General features: G+C 44.4%; 1 protein-coding gene across 2 annotated transcripts in view; it reads right to left on the bottom strand.

The window, feature by feature from the left end:
* VPS13A (vacuolar protein sorting 13 homolog A) overlaps nt 1-18,259 on the bottom strand; it is a 177,331-nt gene that overhangs the window by 130,190 nt on the left and 28,882 nt on the right. For both annotated transcript variants that reach the window (XM_059724804.1, XM_059724803.1), the window contains exons 11-16: nt 16,746-16,873; nt 16,417-16,523; nt 11,436-11,607; nt 8,450-8,512; nt 6,842-6,977; nt 651-745 (exon numbers count right to left, since the gene is read on the bottom strand). In XM_059724804.1, coding sequence (XP_059580787.1) covers nt 651-745; nt 6,842-6,977; nt 8,450-8,512; nt 11,436-11,607; nt 16,417-16,523; nt 16,746-16,873 — 701 coding nt within the window. The remainder of the gene's footprint in view (nt 1-650; nt 746-6,841; nt 6,978-8,449; nt 8,513-11,435; nt 11,608-16,416; nt 16,524-16,745; nt 16,874-18,259) is intronic.

Genomic DNA, 18,259 nt, shown 5'->3' with positions numbered 1-18,259 from the left:
GTTTAAAGTTGCACAATGTTCAGTTATAATGTTGTCTGGCTGCTGCCTGCTAGTAGGTAACTACTTTGCGACATAAGCCACGGGACACTCCTGCTTCAGTGTGGCAGCCATCGTTGTTTACGTTGTGTTGGTACAAGTATTCCCTGAACATTTCTAACTCGTGATTGTATAAATTATTTAAGACTTAGACCTGTTTTCTTTGTTTAAAATTACTGTTTAAGTTGTTTAAAAATATACTATATATGTATAGAATGTCTTTTGTCTGGCAAAAACAAAAATTTCCCTGGAACCTAACCCCTCCCTCCCATATACACTAATTCAGTGGAGACACTGGATTTGCTTAACATCATTTCATTTAAAGTTGCATTTTTCAATAACATAATTATGACGTTATGCAAGGAGTAGTTGTATTTTGCCTACATGTATCAATTGATAATATCTAATTGAGAAGAACTTTCTGAGGAAGTGGCAGTAGGTATAAAAACCTCACAATCATTCAATTAAGGGAAGAGAAACAAAACATTTAACAAAAAAAAAAATTAACTAACTTTAAAAATGATCCTTCTGTGCCATTTCATATTGCTGTCTAGTATAAAACTGCACATGCCAAAAGGCTGGATAATCAAGTAATAAAGCTGAATTTTACTTACTGACTTGGGCAGTGTAGGATCAACAGTTGTTTCACTATATCCAATTGCTGCATAGAGTTTAGCCTTTTCTTCAAGTGTCATCAATTCTTCAAGACCTGCCATACCACAAAGAGGTTTATTATGCATGCAGCACAGATTCATTTGCAACATGCAAAATAACTTCAATACAATATTCTACATCTCCTTTAAAAAAAAAAAAAAAGACTTCTGTGCAAAACACTAATTGGAAGTAAAACCTTCTGACTGAACTAGTCCCCAAGATTCACTCTAACACCAATATACAGAGATATACTCAGATTTCTACAGCTAGCAAAAATTACTAGATTACACCAATCAACAGGAGGAAGTTCTTAAAGAGGAAACAGATGCAAAAGAGCTAGGGTAAGCACACAGCAATGAACATAAATTAAAAGTGCTTTATAACACCAACTAATAAAATTATATAACATTCCTTAACATAACAACCCTTCTTGATCCGAGGAGCAATCTAGACAGAGTGTTGACAACGAATACAGAATTATTCTGCAATCATAAATGGTGTACACTCTAGAAGACTGATTCTGCAGACCTCCTTACTAGTTCCACTAAACTAAGTGCAATTCAGGACCAGGTCCACAGAATCAAGGTTTCAAATATTGTTAAGTACTGAACTGTAGACACAAAACTTGCTCTAATTTGTTCTGATGGCCTCCAACAGAAAGGATATAAGAAAATGGCAAGACTTAAAAATAACAAAGCACTTGTCAAAGTTGTGTGAGAAATATTAGACAACCACCCTCATGTAAAACAAAGGATTATAAAGTTGGAAAATAATTATAGGAGGCAGGGTTGCCACTTTGCTTCTAATGCCACTGTGCGACCCTGGACTGGATGAGGCAAATTAGCTAAAAAACAAGTGGTTACAACTGGTTAGGAGAAGAATTCAGAAACTGGAAGCTGAAAATAGCTTTCGTGGTATAGAAACTACAAACAGCTGGTTTAGATAAAATTTTACAACTGGTAATTCAGCAACTACTTTTTTGGTACAAAAATATTTAATAAAAATCAAAATTTTACCTATGAAATAGATACTTAAGCACCTGACAGTCTTCAAACATGGGGATATTTATAAAAATGTTCTTAATTAATTTTTGTAATTATTGATTGCATCTCCATTGGTTACTCGATAAGTAAGGTTTTCAGTACTGGGTCATTTGCATTAAAAATGTTTTAAGTGCTTACTGTTTAATTCCGTTCCAGACCTTCCATGAATGGGGAAAACAGAAATGGAATATGGTTGCCCAACAAAGAAAAAATGCTGAACTCTGATATCAGCAATTTTAGTATCTGGCAGACCTAACAAGGCCAATAAAACAGCCCCCTTTGAAGATGAAAGCTACAAGAGTATTCCTGGAGGAGACCTATTATGCAAGACCTATTATGCTAGAAACCATAAAACCCAGGAGTTTAGCTAACACAGGAGCCAAGGACTGCTATAGGTTTACGGATTTAAGCTCAAGGGAAGGGAAGAGGAATGTCCGCAGAACTTGGTTGCCCAGGAAACATTTGCGGGGGGGGGGGGGGGGGGGGGGGGGGGAAATAGATACATGTATACAAATTGAATAATATTTTGAATAGGTTAGATACCTCTTAGAGCAATTTTGGGGGACTACACACACTCCCCCAACCCAATTGCTCTAAGAAGTATCCAATTTATTCAAGGGGATTTACTCCATTCTACAAAAACAGAAGCTTGACACTTGTATGCAAGTAAAAAACTTAACCCCACCCCCAAAAGAGGAAATTTTGAGCACCACACACAAATGTGAAGATAAAGGCCACGTACAAACATTCAGTTGCTCTGGGGGAGTCACTGCTTTCCCAGGTAAAACCACTAATGTACAGATGTTCAGGATTTTTCTCCCAGGGCAAAACTTTTCTTTTGGAGTGGCCATTTAAGTGGGAACAACCAGGGTTGAATCACTGCCAGGAGAGCTGTGCTGCAGAGAGAGACAGGCAGTCTGGGTAAGCCAGTCAAGTCGGCCTTCTGCACTTGTGCCATTTGTCTCTGGCCACACTGAGGGAACACGCAGAGCATGCTGAGATATGTAGCCAGGGGAACCCTGTACACATAGAGTGAGCACAGCAAGCTCTCTGCTCTATAAGGGCTCAGCATTCAAACATCTGTTCAGGCATCTCTGGGTACATTTCTACCAAGAGAAAAAGAAAAAAATCTGGGTAAATTTTCCCAAATTATCTGAACGTTTGTACGTGCCAAACTCTGCTAAGACAAATGTGGGCAGACTAATGAGCTCTACTGAGGGCACTAAAGCAACTACATTACCTTCCATACTTGAAACAACGTACACAGGGCAATGCTGTTCAACACTGCAGATGAATGGTAGGGACATGCCTTTAGCTTACTCCTGCACAGAACTAGAGGAGCTTTCCTTATAATTACTGCTGCAGGCCAAGGCAGAGGTTAGACAGGAAGAAAAAGCTGCAGATTGGTAAAAGGATTCTCATGAAGCTGGCGGTAGGAGTTGGAAGGGAAAGATACTACGACTAGCTAGGCAAGAAGACTGAGATAAAGGTAGAGCAGAGCATGGGAATAATGGATGAACAAGGAGATTTGGAGTAGAAGCAGGGTGGATAATGGAAATGAGGGAGGACTGGGAATGAACTGGCTGTTGGAAAAAATCCTGAGATCAAATGAAGAGCTGTAAAGTGATAAGACTGGGACTAGGAAAGAGGAGTTGAGACTGCAATTTCATAGGAAAGGAAAATGGATCAGGAAGAAAAAAAAAACCAGGTGGAAGAGAGGCAAAATTGGAACAGAGAATAGGTGGAGAGATGGAAGTCAAAGTGGAAGAAAAGGAGACGTGTGTCTACTTGGGAGACTAGAATACAACCTAAGTTTCCTGAGTCTTACAAATTCTTGTGCCATCAGCAAACATCTGTGAAACTGCCACTCAGTTACTAGTTCACTAAAGCAACGGTTCTCAACCTTTTTCGTATCAGGATTCATTTGTAAACATGGATGGCCAGTTCCAACCCAGCGCTCCTTACTCCCAACCTGCTCCCCCCTGCTCCCAGCCCCACCATATGTGGGGCAAGGGGTGGGTGTATGGGGCATGGAGCCACATGTGTGAGGAAGGGGGGAACACAGCAACCCCTTGCAGGCTGGAACTCTACCAGCCTGCAAGGGAAAACCATGGTTTCCCAAGTTTTTCTCCTTTAAAGGGAAATCCATTTTTAAAGTTTGTTGGTCCATTTTTAAAGTTTGTTCACAACCCTTTCAAATAGTCTTGCAACCCATGGGTTAAGAAACACTGCACTAAAGGATTGTGACCAACTATTCTGCTATTCTGACCAATTAACCTAAGCATTATTGATTTAAAAGTTCTAATCCTGATGCCCCATTTGGCTATTAGCATAAAGACATACAATGACAATTTTTGGTTTTGATTTTTCTTTGTGTAGTTCCTTTTTCTTTTTAAACTTAAGAAATTAGAACCTCAGAAGCTGTATTAAAACAACAGTATGAAGAATATAAAAAACAAGCACTCAGAAGTTAGGAAATAATAGAATTAAGGTTGCCTGTGCCATCTTAATTTGGTCTATTTTGTAGATATACATTATGACATGGTAATTATATGACAAACCACTTTCTACAGTACACTTCTTTCATTCATTGTATAAAACGGGATGTTGCTCATTCAGTGACCAGTTATTCCATATTTTTTCTCCTCATTATTCAGTGTGTGACCCTCAACTGCATTTACCACACTGTTCAAACCTGACTCTGGACACGAATTTGATTTCCAATAGAGTTTTCTATGGTTCTCACCAATATAGTACTCAAGTGCTTCATGAGAGATGGGGCAAAACCATTCCCATTTTACAGATAAGCAACTGAGACACAGAGATTAAAAAGTCAGAAGTATTTATTTATTCCAGGTATTAAATTTTAAATGTCTAAGAATTTTTTTTTCCAGAGTACTTCAAACGTTTTGCACTCTGGAACTATTCTTTGAACGTGCAACATATTACAGTTACTGTTACATATGTTCATCACTTCTACAAATTAGACTCACTAGACATATTTCAATCTCTGCAGTGAAGGACACAGAGCAGAGGCTGGCAACCTACAGCCTGTAGTGCTTCTGGCAGAAGCACTAGCTGGGGGTGGCTCTTCCCATGCCAATGCAGGGAAAAGCACCAGCTGACAAGGTCCTTGCACCCACCCACCTGCCTCGGATTTGAACTGGGTTAATCTGGCCTACAACCTAAGGTTGCCAACCACAGAGAGAGATTCTCTCTAGACAATAGCTTCCTGAATCACTATCAAACTAGCTCTACAGTGCACACTGAACAAAGCAGGGTTTCTGAGAAAAAATAGTCTTCTGTTACATGATCAAACCACCTCAGTGCATACACACAAGAGGGCCAATTTAAGATTACACAGGTGAACTTTCCTGATGTTCCCTAATTTCCTAGGGCTTGACTTTACGCTAAAAGAACAATGTGAAAATTAAAACTCCTTAGAGACTAAAATAAAATGAGCAGCTACAGAAGTGCATTACATCTGTCTATTCTCTTTCCTTTAAATCCCTATCACAATGTGTGCTAGGATTAGGGTGACCATACATCTCAGTTTGCCTGGGACAATCCAATTTCATAGGCCATCCTCGTGTCCCGGCCAGTTGGTGAAAATGGAAACATTAGTCCTGGACTGGCACCACCCCACCTGCACTGCCTGGCTTGGTTTCTCCTGAGAAGAGGCTGGAGGTGGGGGACAGAGTAGGCTAGGCACCACACCTCCTGCCTAGGGCAGGAATTGGTTGAGATGGTGGGGAGACTACTGCTGGGACCACAGGCTGCTCATGTGTGCGTGAAGCGCTCTGGGAGAACTTGTATTTTGGTGCCCTCCTGAGCAGCAGCTGGAGGTGGGTGGCAGGCTCCTCCTGCCAGAAGCGGAGGGGGAGGCAGGGTCCTGGTTTCCTTAAAAATAACATGGTCACCCTAGCTATGATGAAAACGTTGTCAGACACAGGGAAGTACAATGGAGGGCAATATGTAGAGCTCCTTTTGCAATTTTTTAAAAACACAGTAGGCATCTGACACTAAATCCCTCATTAGGCAGAAATTTAAACTCTATTAAACAAGTAGATATTAGAAGAAAAATTCAACAAATGCAATATCCTCAAGTTTCATAAAATATTTTAGTAGCTAGTCTAATTCTCTCTTCACCCTTCAAACTAATTTAGAGGTTTAGAAGTAGTTCAGATTTATTCCTACTTCTATCAAGGCTTTCCGTGATTTCACTTCTATTTACGGGGTTTTTAAATGTCTCTATTCACTCTAGCAAAGCAAATTAAATGGTACTCAGATCTGATATAACTAAGATGTAATTAAAATAATTCTCCAAAATTATGACCTTTGGATTCCAGACAGATTAATTTCCTAACCTGTAATCAATTTCCTAACCTGTATCAGGAAACCAAGCCTTTTTGGTTTAGCTTCCCTATCCCAAAGTCTTTACAGGTTCTTAACAGATGCTCACATAGCCATAACCTCACTGGCTATGTACAGATATTCAAAAAGCCCAAGGCAGAATTGATCTAAATAATGCCGTTTTCTGTAAGCAGCATAGTTAGTTCGGTAGCAAACAGAATGCACATTTGCCCTTTGGTGGGCAGAGGGGAAAAAATCTTAGACTGGGTTCTGCCATTTTTAAATAAGTCAGTGTGCGCCAAACTTCTGTTCTGTCACGGGTATAAACCATTTTCCAATCATTTATATCAGTAAAAGTGTAATGGGTGTACCTGGCCATTAAAGCTGGTATTAAACAAAAATAAAAATATTCACTTGCTAGTAACTTTTTTAGCTGAGTGCTCCCACCAAACCGCACCGTTACTCTAGCAGATCCATACAAATACTCCTAAAAACGGACAAGAGGAGAGAAACCCAAGAAAGAACTGTAAAAATTGAAAAATATTTAGAACCTTCACAACATGTATCACCATCTCGGAGTGATAATGGTAAAAAGAAATTTAAGGATAGTCATTTGCCTTCTGCCAAACCAGTATTACCCCCCCCCCAACCATTCCTAACCCCCCATAAAAAGCTTCTTTAGTACAGAGATCCCCTTTCCTATAAAATCATGTTATGGTCACAGAAAAATCAATGCAACTATTAAGTGGACATACTTGCGCCCTTTGCCTGTTGCTTCTTTTCATCTTCTTTTTCCCCTGACCAGCCCCATATCCATCCAAACCAGCCACCAGAACTATCTTCAGCTTGTTTCACCCCTGGTCTGTAAATCTTTAATCCAGCTTTGGTTGCCTGCGATACAGAAGAAAGTAAGTAATTATTTAATTCATATGTTACACAGGAACTTAAAAATTGAGAATTAAGATTTTTTTAATACACTAAGTGGGTGGGATGGATAAGGTGAGATTTTTTTTTTATTCCAGCTGCAGGTATTGGAAGCATACTGTAAAGCAGGGGTGGGCAAAATGATGGATCCAGCTGGTGGCTGGACTCCATTTCCCAGCAGCCCCTGCCTGCATCACATCACTGCAGCCTGTTTCCATGGAGACCCCAGGAGCAGCAGCAGCACTGTAACAGTGCATTGCCAGGGTTTCCACGGAGACCAGCTCCAGCACTGCTGGCAGGGCAAAATGCTGCTCAGGAGCCAGGGCTTGCAGTGGTGAAAGCACTGTCCAGAGCCGAGGCAGAGCCACAATCTGATGCCTGCACACCCCAGCCCGGGACGTGTGGGCAGTGGATTGCAGCTCTGCCCCAGCTTTGGACCACACTGTCACAGCTCCAAGATCGCAGCCCAGGAACAGCTCCCTGTCCAGCTGCATGTCCTAACAGTGGCGCTGAGGCTGAGCTGAATGGAAACCCTGCTCCTGCACTGTAATGCTGACGCTGCTCCTGAGGTCTTCATGGAAACTGGCTGCAGTGACACAGGAAGGAGCTGCTGGGAAATGGAGGTCGACCATGGGCCCAATCCAACTCGCGAGCTGGACTTCACCTGCCCCTGTTGTAAAGTGTAACACATACATTTTCAGAAAGGGGACTGCACTATTGACAAGAAATCACTCTCTCAAGTAAAAAAAAGTCTAATGCAAACATTGCTTACAAGTAAGTCAGACCCTCTCCTTTTACCATATAGGCTTTGAAATTGCACTCCCTGCCAGGGTTCTCAGCTGGGCAGCGCACACAGAAAGAACAAGGATGAGGGAAGCTCTCCCCCACCCCAGTTACCAGCATTATGGGCTTCCAATGCTGCTCACAGTGTCCAGCTGGACAGCAAATTTCAAAGACAGCAAGCTGGGAACTGGGCTCAGAGAGAACATCCCCAAGCCCATTTCCCCAAGCCCCCAGCTTCCCACTGTTGCCCACGCTGCCCAACTGGCAGTATCTGGTCTGGAAAGTAGGCAGGCTGCTTCACTCCCTCTCAGACTGGTCTGGGAGAGGACTGCAGTACTGGAGCAAAGGTGATAAGAAACACAGAAAATAACAAAGGTGAACTAAGGAGTTACCCAAAACATTTTCAGGAAGGGCTGTAGGTATAAAATTGAAAAGATGTCAAATTTATCCCAAATCACTTATTTTAAAAAAAGATTATGAGGTCATCACCAAGTTCTTGTCTACTCAGGATAGAGATGAACAGAGTTTAGGCCCAACCGTGACTATCAGTCCAATAATCAGAAGACAGTAAATAACTGTGTAAAATGTACAAATAAAAAGGCAACCCCTTTCATATATTAATTTATTTTCTCTGAGCTTAATGATAATAGTTTTACCTCAACTTCTGCCTGCTGTCTGGCTAATGTGATATTAAAGATGTCCAATGTCTTTTCAAATTCCTAGGAAACAAGGAAGAGAACTTTATTATTTAATTGTTCAATTTGATAAATGCCAAAAAAGTATACAAAAACAAAATATAGCAAAGAATTTCAGCAAGAGGTAGTTAGTTAATCACATTAATCTGAAGTTTGACTAACACAGCTAATTACCTTTCTATTCATGGATGGCACCACACTCAGCACAAAAACCATTTTATTCAGTCCCTGCATGCTCCTACTTTCTCAACTGTTTGAACCTAACAAGGTACAGCAAAATATGGCATACAGCATATCCTCATTTTCTGGAAAATTTTAAACATTTTTTCTGTCTATTGCAACAGCTTTATTTTCACCTGCACATAAATAATTCCCACCTCCATTTTGACCCTTGCTTTAATTTACATTCCAGCATTTTTGTCCATTTGAAAAGAACATCCTTAGTGGTTGTCTAATGTACTGGTTATTTTTGTACGTACCATGTATCTGGAGACAAAGTTAAATATGCATCTTTATGAATTCTGAATTTGTGAGCTTTATATTTTTGTGAGAGGAAAAAAGAATACAAACAAAATGTTGTAAAGCGCACCATACAAAGCATAATTTTTAGAGCTTCCTCCTCTGCCAAAACTCTGGCCAGAAACCAAAACAGTCACTGGCCCTCAAAGAATCTTTTCCACTTTTATATGGAATACATTTTTAGAGAGAGCCAATTTCAGCCCAGAGAAGACTTAAAGTTAGTCCCAAATCAGTCCATACACAGCATTACTGTGCTTTAACAGCTGGCCTAAAAAACACTTACTACACAGAAACTTACTGCACAGTAAATGCACATGTAAACGCACCCAGTGAGGCAGAAAAATGCTATGTGCTTAAACAAGGTATGCACCAATACGCAGATAATTAATATTTGTTACAAGAGCAGCAACAGGAACACATAGGTAGCAAACTAGGACTGGCAATATGTTATGTAGGAAAACAAATCATGCACTTATCCCATATGCATAATACTGTTTTTAATCGCATAAAAAAGCAGGGTGTAATGCCCCATGCATGGGACTGTATACACAGCCAGGTGAACTGAAAAGAAATTTGCAAACACCATTACATTAATGGCTAAACAAAGAACTGCATGTATTTTTAACAGGGTTCTATTGGTTAAAAACAAATGCAAGGAACCCAGTATAAATGTAATGTAAGTAGGGCTTTCTAGATTGGATGCTAGGTGAAAAAATATTGGTGACAAGACAGACCACTCAGGATACTGTTTCAAAATAAGTTTCATAGTACTTAAAAAAAAGTCCTTAAAAATATACACCATGTTTACCCAAGTTTAAGATGACCACCCCCCCACAATAATTAGATTCTACACATGGGTAATTATAAAAGATATATAATATTCCATGTACAGAACCTAATTATTGGGAGCCGGGATCTTCAATCTGTCCCTCCCAGCGCTGCAGCAGGGAAAGCAGAGACAGGGAAACAGGTGGCCAATAGGGCTGTGCGAAGCTTTGGTCCCCGATTCAATTTGGAGGAGATTTGGCCCGATTCAGCGACCAAATCTCTGAATCCAAATCGAAATCGGGAGACCCATTAAAAAGGTCCAAATTGAATCCGAAGCCTGCAAAAATCGATTTGGAAAAGATTCAGGTGGGCTGGGGAGAGGCAGGCATAGCCAGAGAGCTGCAGGTTCTCCCGCAGCTCCTCTGGCTGTGCCTGCCTCTCCCTAGGCAGGGGGAGCCGCAGGAGAAGCCCCCATGGCTGCTCTGCCCGGCCCCATCCCCCACCCAGCCCTAGCCTAGTCCCAGCACTTTAAAAAACAAACAAACAAACAAAATAAAGCCCCACACTCACCAGTTCTGGCAGCGGTGAACATGTCCTCTGAGGGTGACAGACCCCACCCACACCATGTGCGGGGCAGTGCGGAACAGAGGGGATCCCCCCTGCCTCCCCCACCTGGCATCCAGGTGGCAGCTGTTGCATGGCACGGGTACAGCCCAGCTGGGCAGGGCATTGCACACTGCATGGGAGCTGGGGCTGAGTGATGCCAGAGCTGCCCCAGCTCCCAGGGCTTTTTTTTTTTTTTAATTAAGTGTCCAGAGGCTAGGGCTGGGCAGGGCAGCCATGGGGGCTTCTCCCGCGGCTCCCCCCGCCCAGAGAGAGGCACGCACAGTGGGAGGAGCTGCGGAAGAACCTGCGGCTGCCCGGCTGTGCCTGCCCCTCCCCAGCCAATCCGAATCACCGAATCAGCACTGAATCTCCAAATCCAGTTTGGCTGAATCAAATGGGGACAGAGATTCAAATGACTGAATTAAATCACTGTCCTCCAAATTGGCCAAAGCCAAATCAAATACGTCCTTATTTGCACAGGCCTAGTGGTCAGGCCCAGATGCCTTGCCCCCTGTCCCACTATTTGCACACCCCTTCCTCCCATACCCTGCTGTGCATATACCCTCCTAGTGCCTGCCGTCACTTACCCTATGAGGCAGGCCCAGCTCAGTTTCTACCTCTGGCCCCAGTCCAGTTAGGAAACAGCAGCAGTGGTGACAGCACCAGCACTGGCCCTGGGTCCAGGCCAAAGCTAAAGCCAGAGCAGCTCATCTGCTGCTGCATAGCTTTCCTTGCACTGCCGGAGGCCACAGATCTTACCACTGCTGCTACCTGGTTCAGGCCAGGGTAGCTCATATAGCGGAGAAGGGGGCAAGTGAAAGAGAGGGGATACAGGATCCCCCATGACCTACAACATATACCATGCAGTCACTCCCATGCTTCTGCCCGTCTCCCTCCCCACCCCTTGCACAAGACACCCCAGCCCTTTGTAAGTTTTAATGGATGTTACTACTTATTTGGTGAACATATGGCCCTTTAAGTCTAAGCAGTTAGCTAGGTACATTCAAGTTTAGAGGTCAATATAAAGTAAAAAGTTTCATGGAAAATTACTAACTTCCAAAAATTTTAAAGTCTCTTCATTGGGTTTCTTTGATGTTATCTTCATTTTATACATCTCTTTGTAATTCCTCACTTGTTTTCTGTGATGCTGAATGTGTTCCCATGACCACATATTAAGCTTAGGTTGGACATTTACTTCAAGGACACTGTAAATAATGTATTTCCACCTAATGCAGGATACATTAAAACGTAAATTAATTATATGTTACTAGAAAGTAAGTTGACTCGATCAAAAAAATCTCATAAACAAAACACAAGAGACTTAGCAGTGTTTAGAACACACTGTTTAAGACACCAGCTGCGAACTTTGAAGACATATATAAAATATGTACTAGAAAGAGCATGTGAGCAAGCTTGAGCACACATTTACACAAAGATAAACAAAAATCCTTAAATTTGTGGACCTAAGAGAATAAAGAGACTGCCATGAGGTTTGAGGAGGGAAGAAATAGAGGGGGGCAATTTTGGTAGCTAGATAAACTACAAAAGGTAGTTTTGCCATCATGTCCACTGTGGTTTAGCATAGGTCTTGATATAATGCAAGAAGAAAAGCTAGCACTAATTCATTTTTGTCTATGGGTGCCCATTATATTATAGTCACAGACGAGTGCCAGCCAGATAAGGGGAAAAGTTCATGAAAAAGTCAAGAATCAAATCAATCAACCTATAACCATCTTCACTAGAGCTGCCAAGAGCATCTGGGATATAAGTTTTGAGTGTAATGCACTGTTATAAAACAATGCATTCCAACTTCAAGTTAGCTCCTGGAACCTTAGAAGTGGGTGTGGAACTAGGAAATTAATAAAGTAGACAGACAAAACTTTCAGTAAAGGCCCCTCCATACATTACATTTATGCTGCAACTAAAGTATTAATCATGGCACATGTCGCCACATGGGGTGACAAGGCTCCCGGTTGCACCGGAAGCAGGGTGGATTCCTCCGCAACAGTCCCCAGTCAACAGGGGATTGTGTACCAGAAAGGGCTAAGGGTTGGCTCCACTCACCTGCAGCTAACCAAGTCCCAGAAGCGGAGGCATGTGCGTCTCTACTGCACCACTTTAAAAGCACACTCTCCCTGCATGTGGGAGGGTGCACTGAGGATGTCACCTAAAAAAGGCATCTGGAGCTTCAGTGTGCCGCGGAGGGAGCAACTGCAGCACAGGCAGCAAGGAGCTCCCCCGCTGATCTGGTGGGACCTGACAAGGATTCCAGAGAGCTACCACCAAGCCAGACCAGAGGAAACCCAGAGGGGTTCCTACCCCCAAAGACAGGAGTTGCAAGGCATCCAGCCAATTGGTGGGACCTGCCTCAGGACTGAGCTCAAACATCAGATGCACGGAGTCCTCCCCACCTCTCACCCCCCGCAGCACCATACCTGAAGTGCTCCGGGGTTTCCTTTATTTTTGTTACTGAGATGGTAGAATCCCAATACGGCCCACAGCCCGGTAATAAGGGCCAGGTGGCCTTGATTTAATTTGAGTGTAGAGCCAATGTGGGAAGATCCCACTTGGCTGCTTCTAGCACTTCCAAGAGGACCAGCTGAGTGCTAAGATGTCTAGGGGTGATACCCAGAGCTCTCAGACTTTGGAAGTGTGGCAGAGCACCTTTGGGTGCCTGCCACATTAAGGGCAGAGGCAGGCAGCTACCAGGTGCTTGATGAGGGCAGCCATTTTGAACACAAGGCATATAAAGGCTGCAGTTTGCTGCTGCCAGGGGAGACAGAAACATTGCCTAGCTGAACTGTAGCAGGAACAACCTTGAAGGTAAAGGCAGGAGCTTATAGGGATGGTTTGGAGGCTCCTGGTCCTGGGCATGACCTAAAACTGCACCCTGCTGGGGAAGGGTTGCCTGGTGGGACTTGTGCTGGTGCGGAAGACCCCAGGAAATGCCAGGCCAGTTACTTCCCCGGTGAAAGGTGAGGAGGGGTGCCTTAACCCCAGCCCCCATCTTTGGGTGGGTTTTGGAGGCAGGTGGGGGAGTAGTGGGGCCAGGTATGCTCATGTGTAGGTGCCTGAGCCCAGCAGGGATGAAAGATCCCAGAGGGGGTAGTGTAGAGAACATTGGGAGGCCCTGCACAGAGTAGGGTTGAAGTGTGAGTATGCCTGAAGGGCTGTGCATGTGAGGGGACGGAGTAGGGCTGAAGTTGGGAGCAGGCCTGAAGGACAGCCCAAGGGGTGCACTGAATAGGGTTGAATGGGAGTAAACTTGAAGGACAGTGCAAGGGCCAGCTCCATGAGAAGTTGTGCCTGGTGAAAGGCTTGGGGCAGAATTAGCCCAGGGTTTGGCACAAGGCTGGACCACGTAGAGTAGGTGAACTCACAGGAACCGAAGGTTCTGAATGGCAAGGCCAGTATGAGTGTAGCGAAGTCTGATGGCCCAAGAGGGGCCGCTCAAGGGGGAGCGGGGCAGTGGAGTGTGGCATGATAACAGGCAGTATGCCAGAGGTGCGCATGTGCGTGCGCACGCACGGTCTCAGACCGGAAGTAATGTTAACCTGGATGCCATCTGCAAGGCATGGGCTGTAGCGCAGGGAAGGAACAGAGCTTTGGTCACCCCCTGGCATCAGGGCATGTAATGGGCAGTCTCCCATATTTACCATCTGTTTGTAGCAACAGCAAAGCCTTGGCAGGCAAGACTGGGCAGATTTCCCCGTAACGACAGGTGGGCAGGCCGAAAGAAGACCCAGTTCCGAGAGATGCTCCCTGTCACAGGAAGTATTTTGGACACCAGCATCATCCTTCAGGCAGCGGTGAAAACAAGCTGGGGCATCGTGTGTGGCAACCTATTATGTCACGGCAGCTGCAACTGAACCCGGTTGGCGAATGGACAGGGTGTAGGGGAGGCAGAGGCTCAAGTCAACCGCCCCAGTACCAGGGGTAGAGAATCTCCCCTATTTCTGGAGGAACCTCCCTTCCTATCAGTAACTACTGATGATCAAGACATGGTGGGCAAGTAGAGGGGAGCCCATTAAAGGGCAAGAGGCTCTGGGTACTCAGCAGCAAGTTAAACTGAAGTGCAAGGTGTCACGGCGGGGTCCTTCAGGAGGGCCGTGATCTCCTTGAGGTCCCTCGCTCCGTGTCAAGGCCGGCCCAAGGCACCCTCTTATTCTCGCCCGCCACGTCTTGCTGGTAAATATAAGGTTGGGAGGCTGCCTATGGCTCCCTGGGCACGGCTACTCGGGACCTCTGTCCCCGTGTGTTCCTGGACCCCCTGGGGTCTCCCGGTGTAATGGGTGCTCCCCAGGCACCCCAGCCTTATGGGCTGCATGTGGCTCTTACCACCCCTAATACCACGCCTCAAGCCTCGCTGATGTGAAAGACATTGGTGTGTCTGCACGCCCGCTTCCCGGGCCCTTCTTCTATAATACGCTAGTCCCCTCTGGGACATCCCCTTAAGCCGCCGGTCTTTTAGGCCCACCGCACCACTACCCTCTCTAGTACGGGCTCACCGCGCTGCTACTCCCCATCCTCTCGGGGGCCACCGCAGCACCTGGCCCTTCCCTGGGACGCTATACTGCTAACCCTTTCTGTCTGGGTCCACCGCAGCACCCTTCCCCTGTCCTGGGTTCTCCGCGGTGCTAGCCTGTTACCGGGCTCGCTCCTCCTGTCCTGGGTTTCTCAATCGGGCCCCTCTTGGGCTCCTCAATATCGCCCCACTCTAGGGCTCCTCAATATCGCCCCGCTCTAGGGCTCCTCAATAATCGCCCCTCCCTGGGGCTGGGGTCTATGCACCCCGCAAGTGACACCCTTGCTGGCGTCTGCTGCGCCCGTCCTGGGCTTCCTAATATGGCGCTCCCCCTCTTTGGGGTTCGCCGTGCCCACCTTGGGCTTCTCAATGGACCAATATGGCGCTCCCCCTCTTTGGGGCTCGCCGGGCCCACCTTGGGCTCCCTGATAAAATCGCCCCTCTCTCTGGGGCTGGGGTCTACATACCCCTCACACAACCCGGGGTCTGTGTCCCCCATCCGTCACCCACTGGTTGCGCCCACAACCCACCGGTTGCGCTCCTCACTGCCAGCTGCGCCTGCACTGGCATGTAAGCTGCGCCTTCACTGGTGCTGTGAGAATAATGTGCCCTCCTGGCGCTAGACTGCGCCCTCACTGGCGCTGGGGCACCCCACCCCCATGGGGTACCTATGAGGCTCAGCCGCTCCTCTCTGAGGTTAACTGACCTCACGACACTGCCCTGTAACTCTCAGGGCCTAGCGCGCCCTCACTGGCGCCGGGGCCTCACACTCCCTTGTGAGTCCCCAATGAGGCCTCCTCCAACCCCTACAGCCTCACCCAAACCTCCGGTGTAATACCAACACTAACCAAACAAAACACAAGCCTCCTGGCTGTAACTTAACTTAAGGCCGCCTGGCTGCAATAACATAGCTCCTGCGCCACAGAGCCACCATCCTTCAGCCTGCTCGAGCATTACTCGTATCTGAGTCCCGTGAGCTCCTGCCTCTCTGGCTGCTGGCAGGGAACTGCCAGCCTGGCCTCAGCCCTGGGCTTTATAAGGGCCAGGCCCTGCCCCCTACAGGCAGCTGGCTCCCCTTAGTTGCTCTGGGAACCCACAGCTGTGCTTGTTACCCTGGCAACCCGCAGCTGTGCTCAATTGGCTCTGCCAGGGCTCTCTCCCTGGCAGTTTCTCCTCTCTAGGAGCAGGCACTGAGGTGCCCTGCAACACAAGGGATAAGTGATTGGCGCAGGAATTGTGACATGCCCCACAACATCGCAGCCAGCCCTACCTCAAGTACAGCATAAATGGCATAGGTGCTACATGTGCAACCAGTTTAAAATGGCATGGCAGGAGATACAATTGTTGGAAACAGGGATCAGATCCCATGGCGCCTTTAAATGAAGGTGTGCTAGGGGCTTAAGAATTTCACAAACCATGCTCTCCTTTAACAATTGCAAAACAACCTCTAGGTAATTATTTCAAGTAAGTAACATAAAAGTATATTTTAAAATCTTTTATAAGGTCTTACCATGCCTTGGCATTGTTGTGCAAAGGAACATCAGGCCTGTATTTCCTGTATGGTAGGTTTCGGGTCATCATATCAATGGACTCAAGGAGCTCCATAACACTGAAGTACTAGCCAAACAAAACAAGTACAAAATATTATTATTAATAGAAACAGTTCTAAAATATTAACCAAAAATATTTTGAAAACTGTATTATTTACACCAAGGAGAGCGAGAATGGTCTCAAAAGTTTTAACAGGCTCATTCTAATAGTTCTCAAAAGTGCTTCTTTAGTCAATCTGCTAATATTTTTATCAAGTCATAGAAATAATTTTCATACAAGAAATGTTACCTGTGGTTTATTAAATTCAATGGCTATATCCTGTAAATTTACATCCAAGTCCATTTTTGGTGAAGAAAAGTCAAAATCAGATCGAGGATTCATACGGAGTTTGGCTTTAGCTGAAATTGGACGAAATACTAGAAAACAAAAACGGAGAAAGAAAAGTTAAGTGCGAGAAACTGAAGTCAATCAGTTAATTATTTAGTATAGCCTAAAATTTATGCATTATTCCACTGAAAAATTCTCAAATTTCCTTTATGTAGCTTAAACACTAAATAAGCAGTACTCATTTTGAACAGTAACAAGCCAAGAGCCAATGGGAATTTCTTTAAAAGAATTTACCTCAATATTTCCCTTTGCAGGGTTTTCAATAATTAAACTATAAATAAAATTAAATTAAAATGTGATGTACATTGCCTTCCATATGCTGATAAGTGCTACATTATTAGTATATAGTTGAAACTATTTCAACTGTAAAATTCACTTCACTATACCAACTATTATACCATAATAGTTCCTACTCCATAGTAATTTAATTTGCAGGAACAGAATAAAGGTAAAACTATTCACTGCTTATGGGCAACATTTTTTCATACATCAGGTTACATTTTAAATTAAGCTAGCCAGAAAATGTAAAAAGTAAATATTTTTAAAAATGGGGAAAAAATAGTCAAATAGTTTTCATTTTCTGACTAGCTCTGCTTCTTTGATCTGCTGCTGTTACAAGTGTCGGTCAAATTCTTAGTAAATCTTTAAATTGACCTTACCTAGTAAGTAGGCAACTACCAGAGGAAGAAGTAATTGATAGGTGTTTAAATACCCAGGGCAGTTATATTAGATATGTGCTCTTTACAAACTGGGCCTTTATTCTGCAATAGGCAGATTTAAATGTCAGTGAAGGTACAGTTGCAGAATGAAGGCCTTCTTTAACAAATGTTCCAAATACCATGATTGAAAGTGTAGAATACCTATACTCAGCTACTGTACTTATTATTCAATTAACTTAATAAATCCTATGGTTTGAAGGTGATTTGTGAATCTCATTATAAATGTATTTTCAAAATTACAGGAACACATTATAAAGAAGTCTCCTAACACACATTACATTTAAGACATGGTTAACACACATTTAAGTCTACTTAAGGCATGATAATGCAGTAAACAAACCACATAGTTATTCCACATATATGATGGAATCATTTTGTGGCTCATTTGAATCATGCCTTAAATTGAACATGTGGCCATCCAGGACCTTTCAAACCCTGCATGCTGCACAGCTGGTTTTACAGTTCTTGGTACACAGAGAGCCCTGCCTCAGGCTGCTGCAGCCCAATGCCAGTTCCCTGTGCACTTAGCTGATTGTCAGCTGGGGCCAGGGACCAGTTTGGTTCCCATCCCCAACAGACAATCAGCTGATTGATTTCATCTTCCTGTTGCAGGGGGAGCTTGGGCTCATGAACCAATTGGGATCCAATTCCCAATCCCAAAATTGCACATGCAACATGGCAAAAAGCACAATTGTT

This window comes from Alligator mississippiensis, chromosome 3 (genome assembly GCF_030867095.1).
Source record: "Alligator mississippiensis isolate rAllMis1 chromosome 3, rAllMis1, whole genome shotgun sequence".
Lineage (NCBI taxonomy): Eukaryota > Metazoa > Chordata > Crocodylia > Alligatoridae > Alligator > Alligator mississippiensis.
Note: the sequence above shows the minus strand (reverse complement) of the source record. Positions and strands in the feature narration are given on the sequence as shown.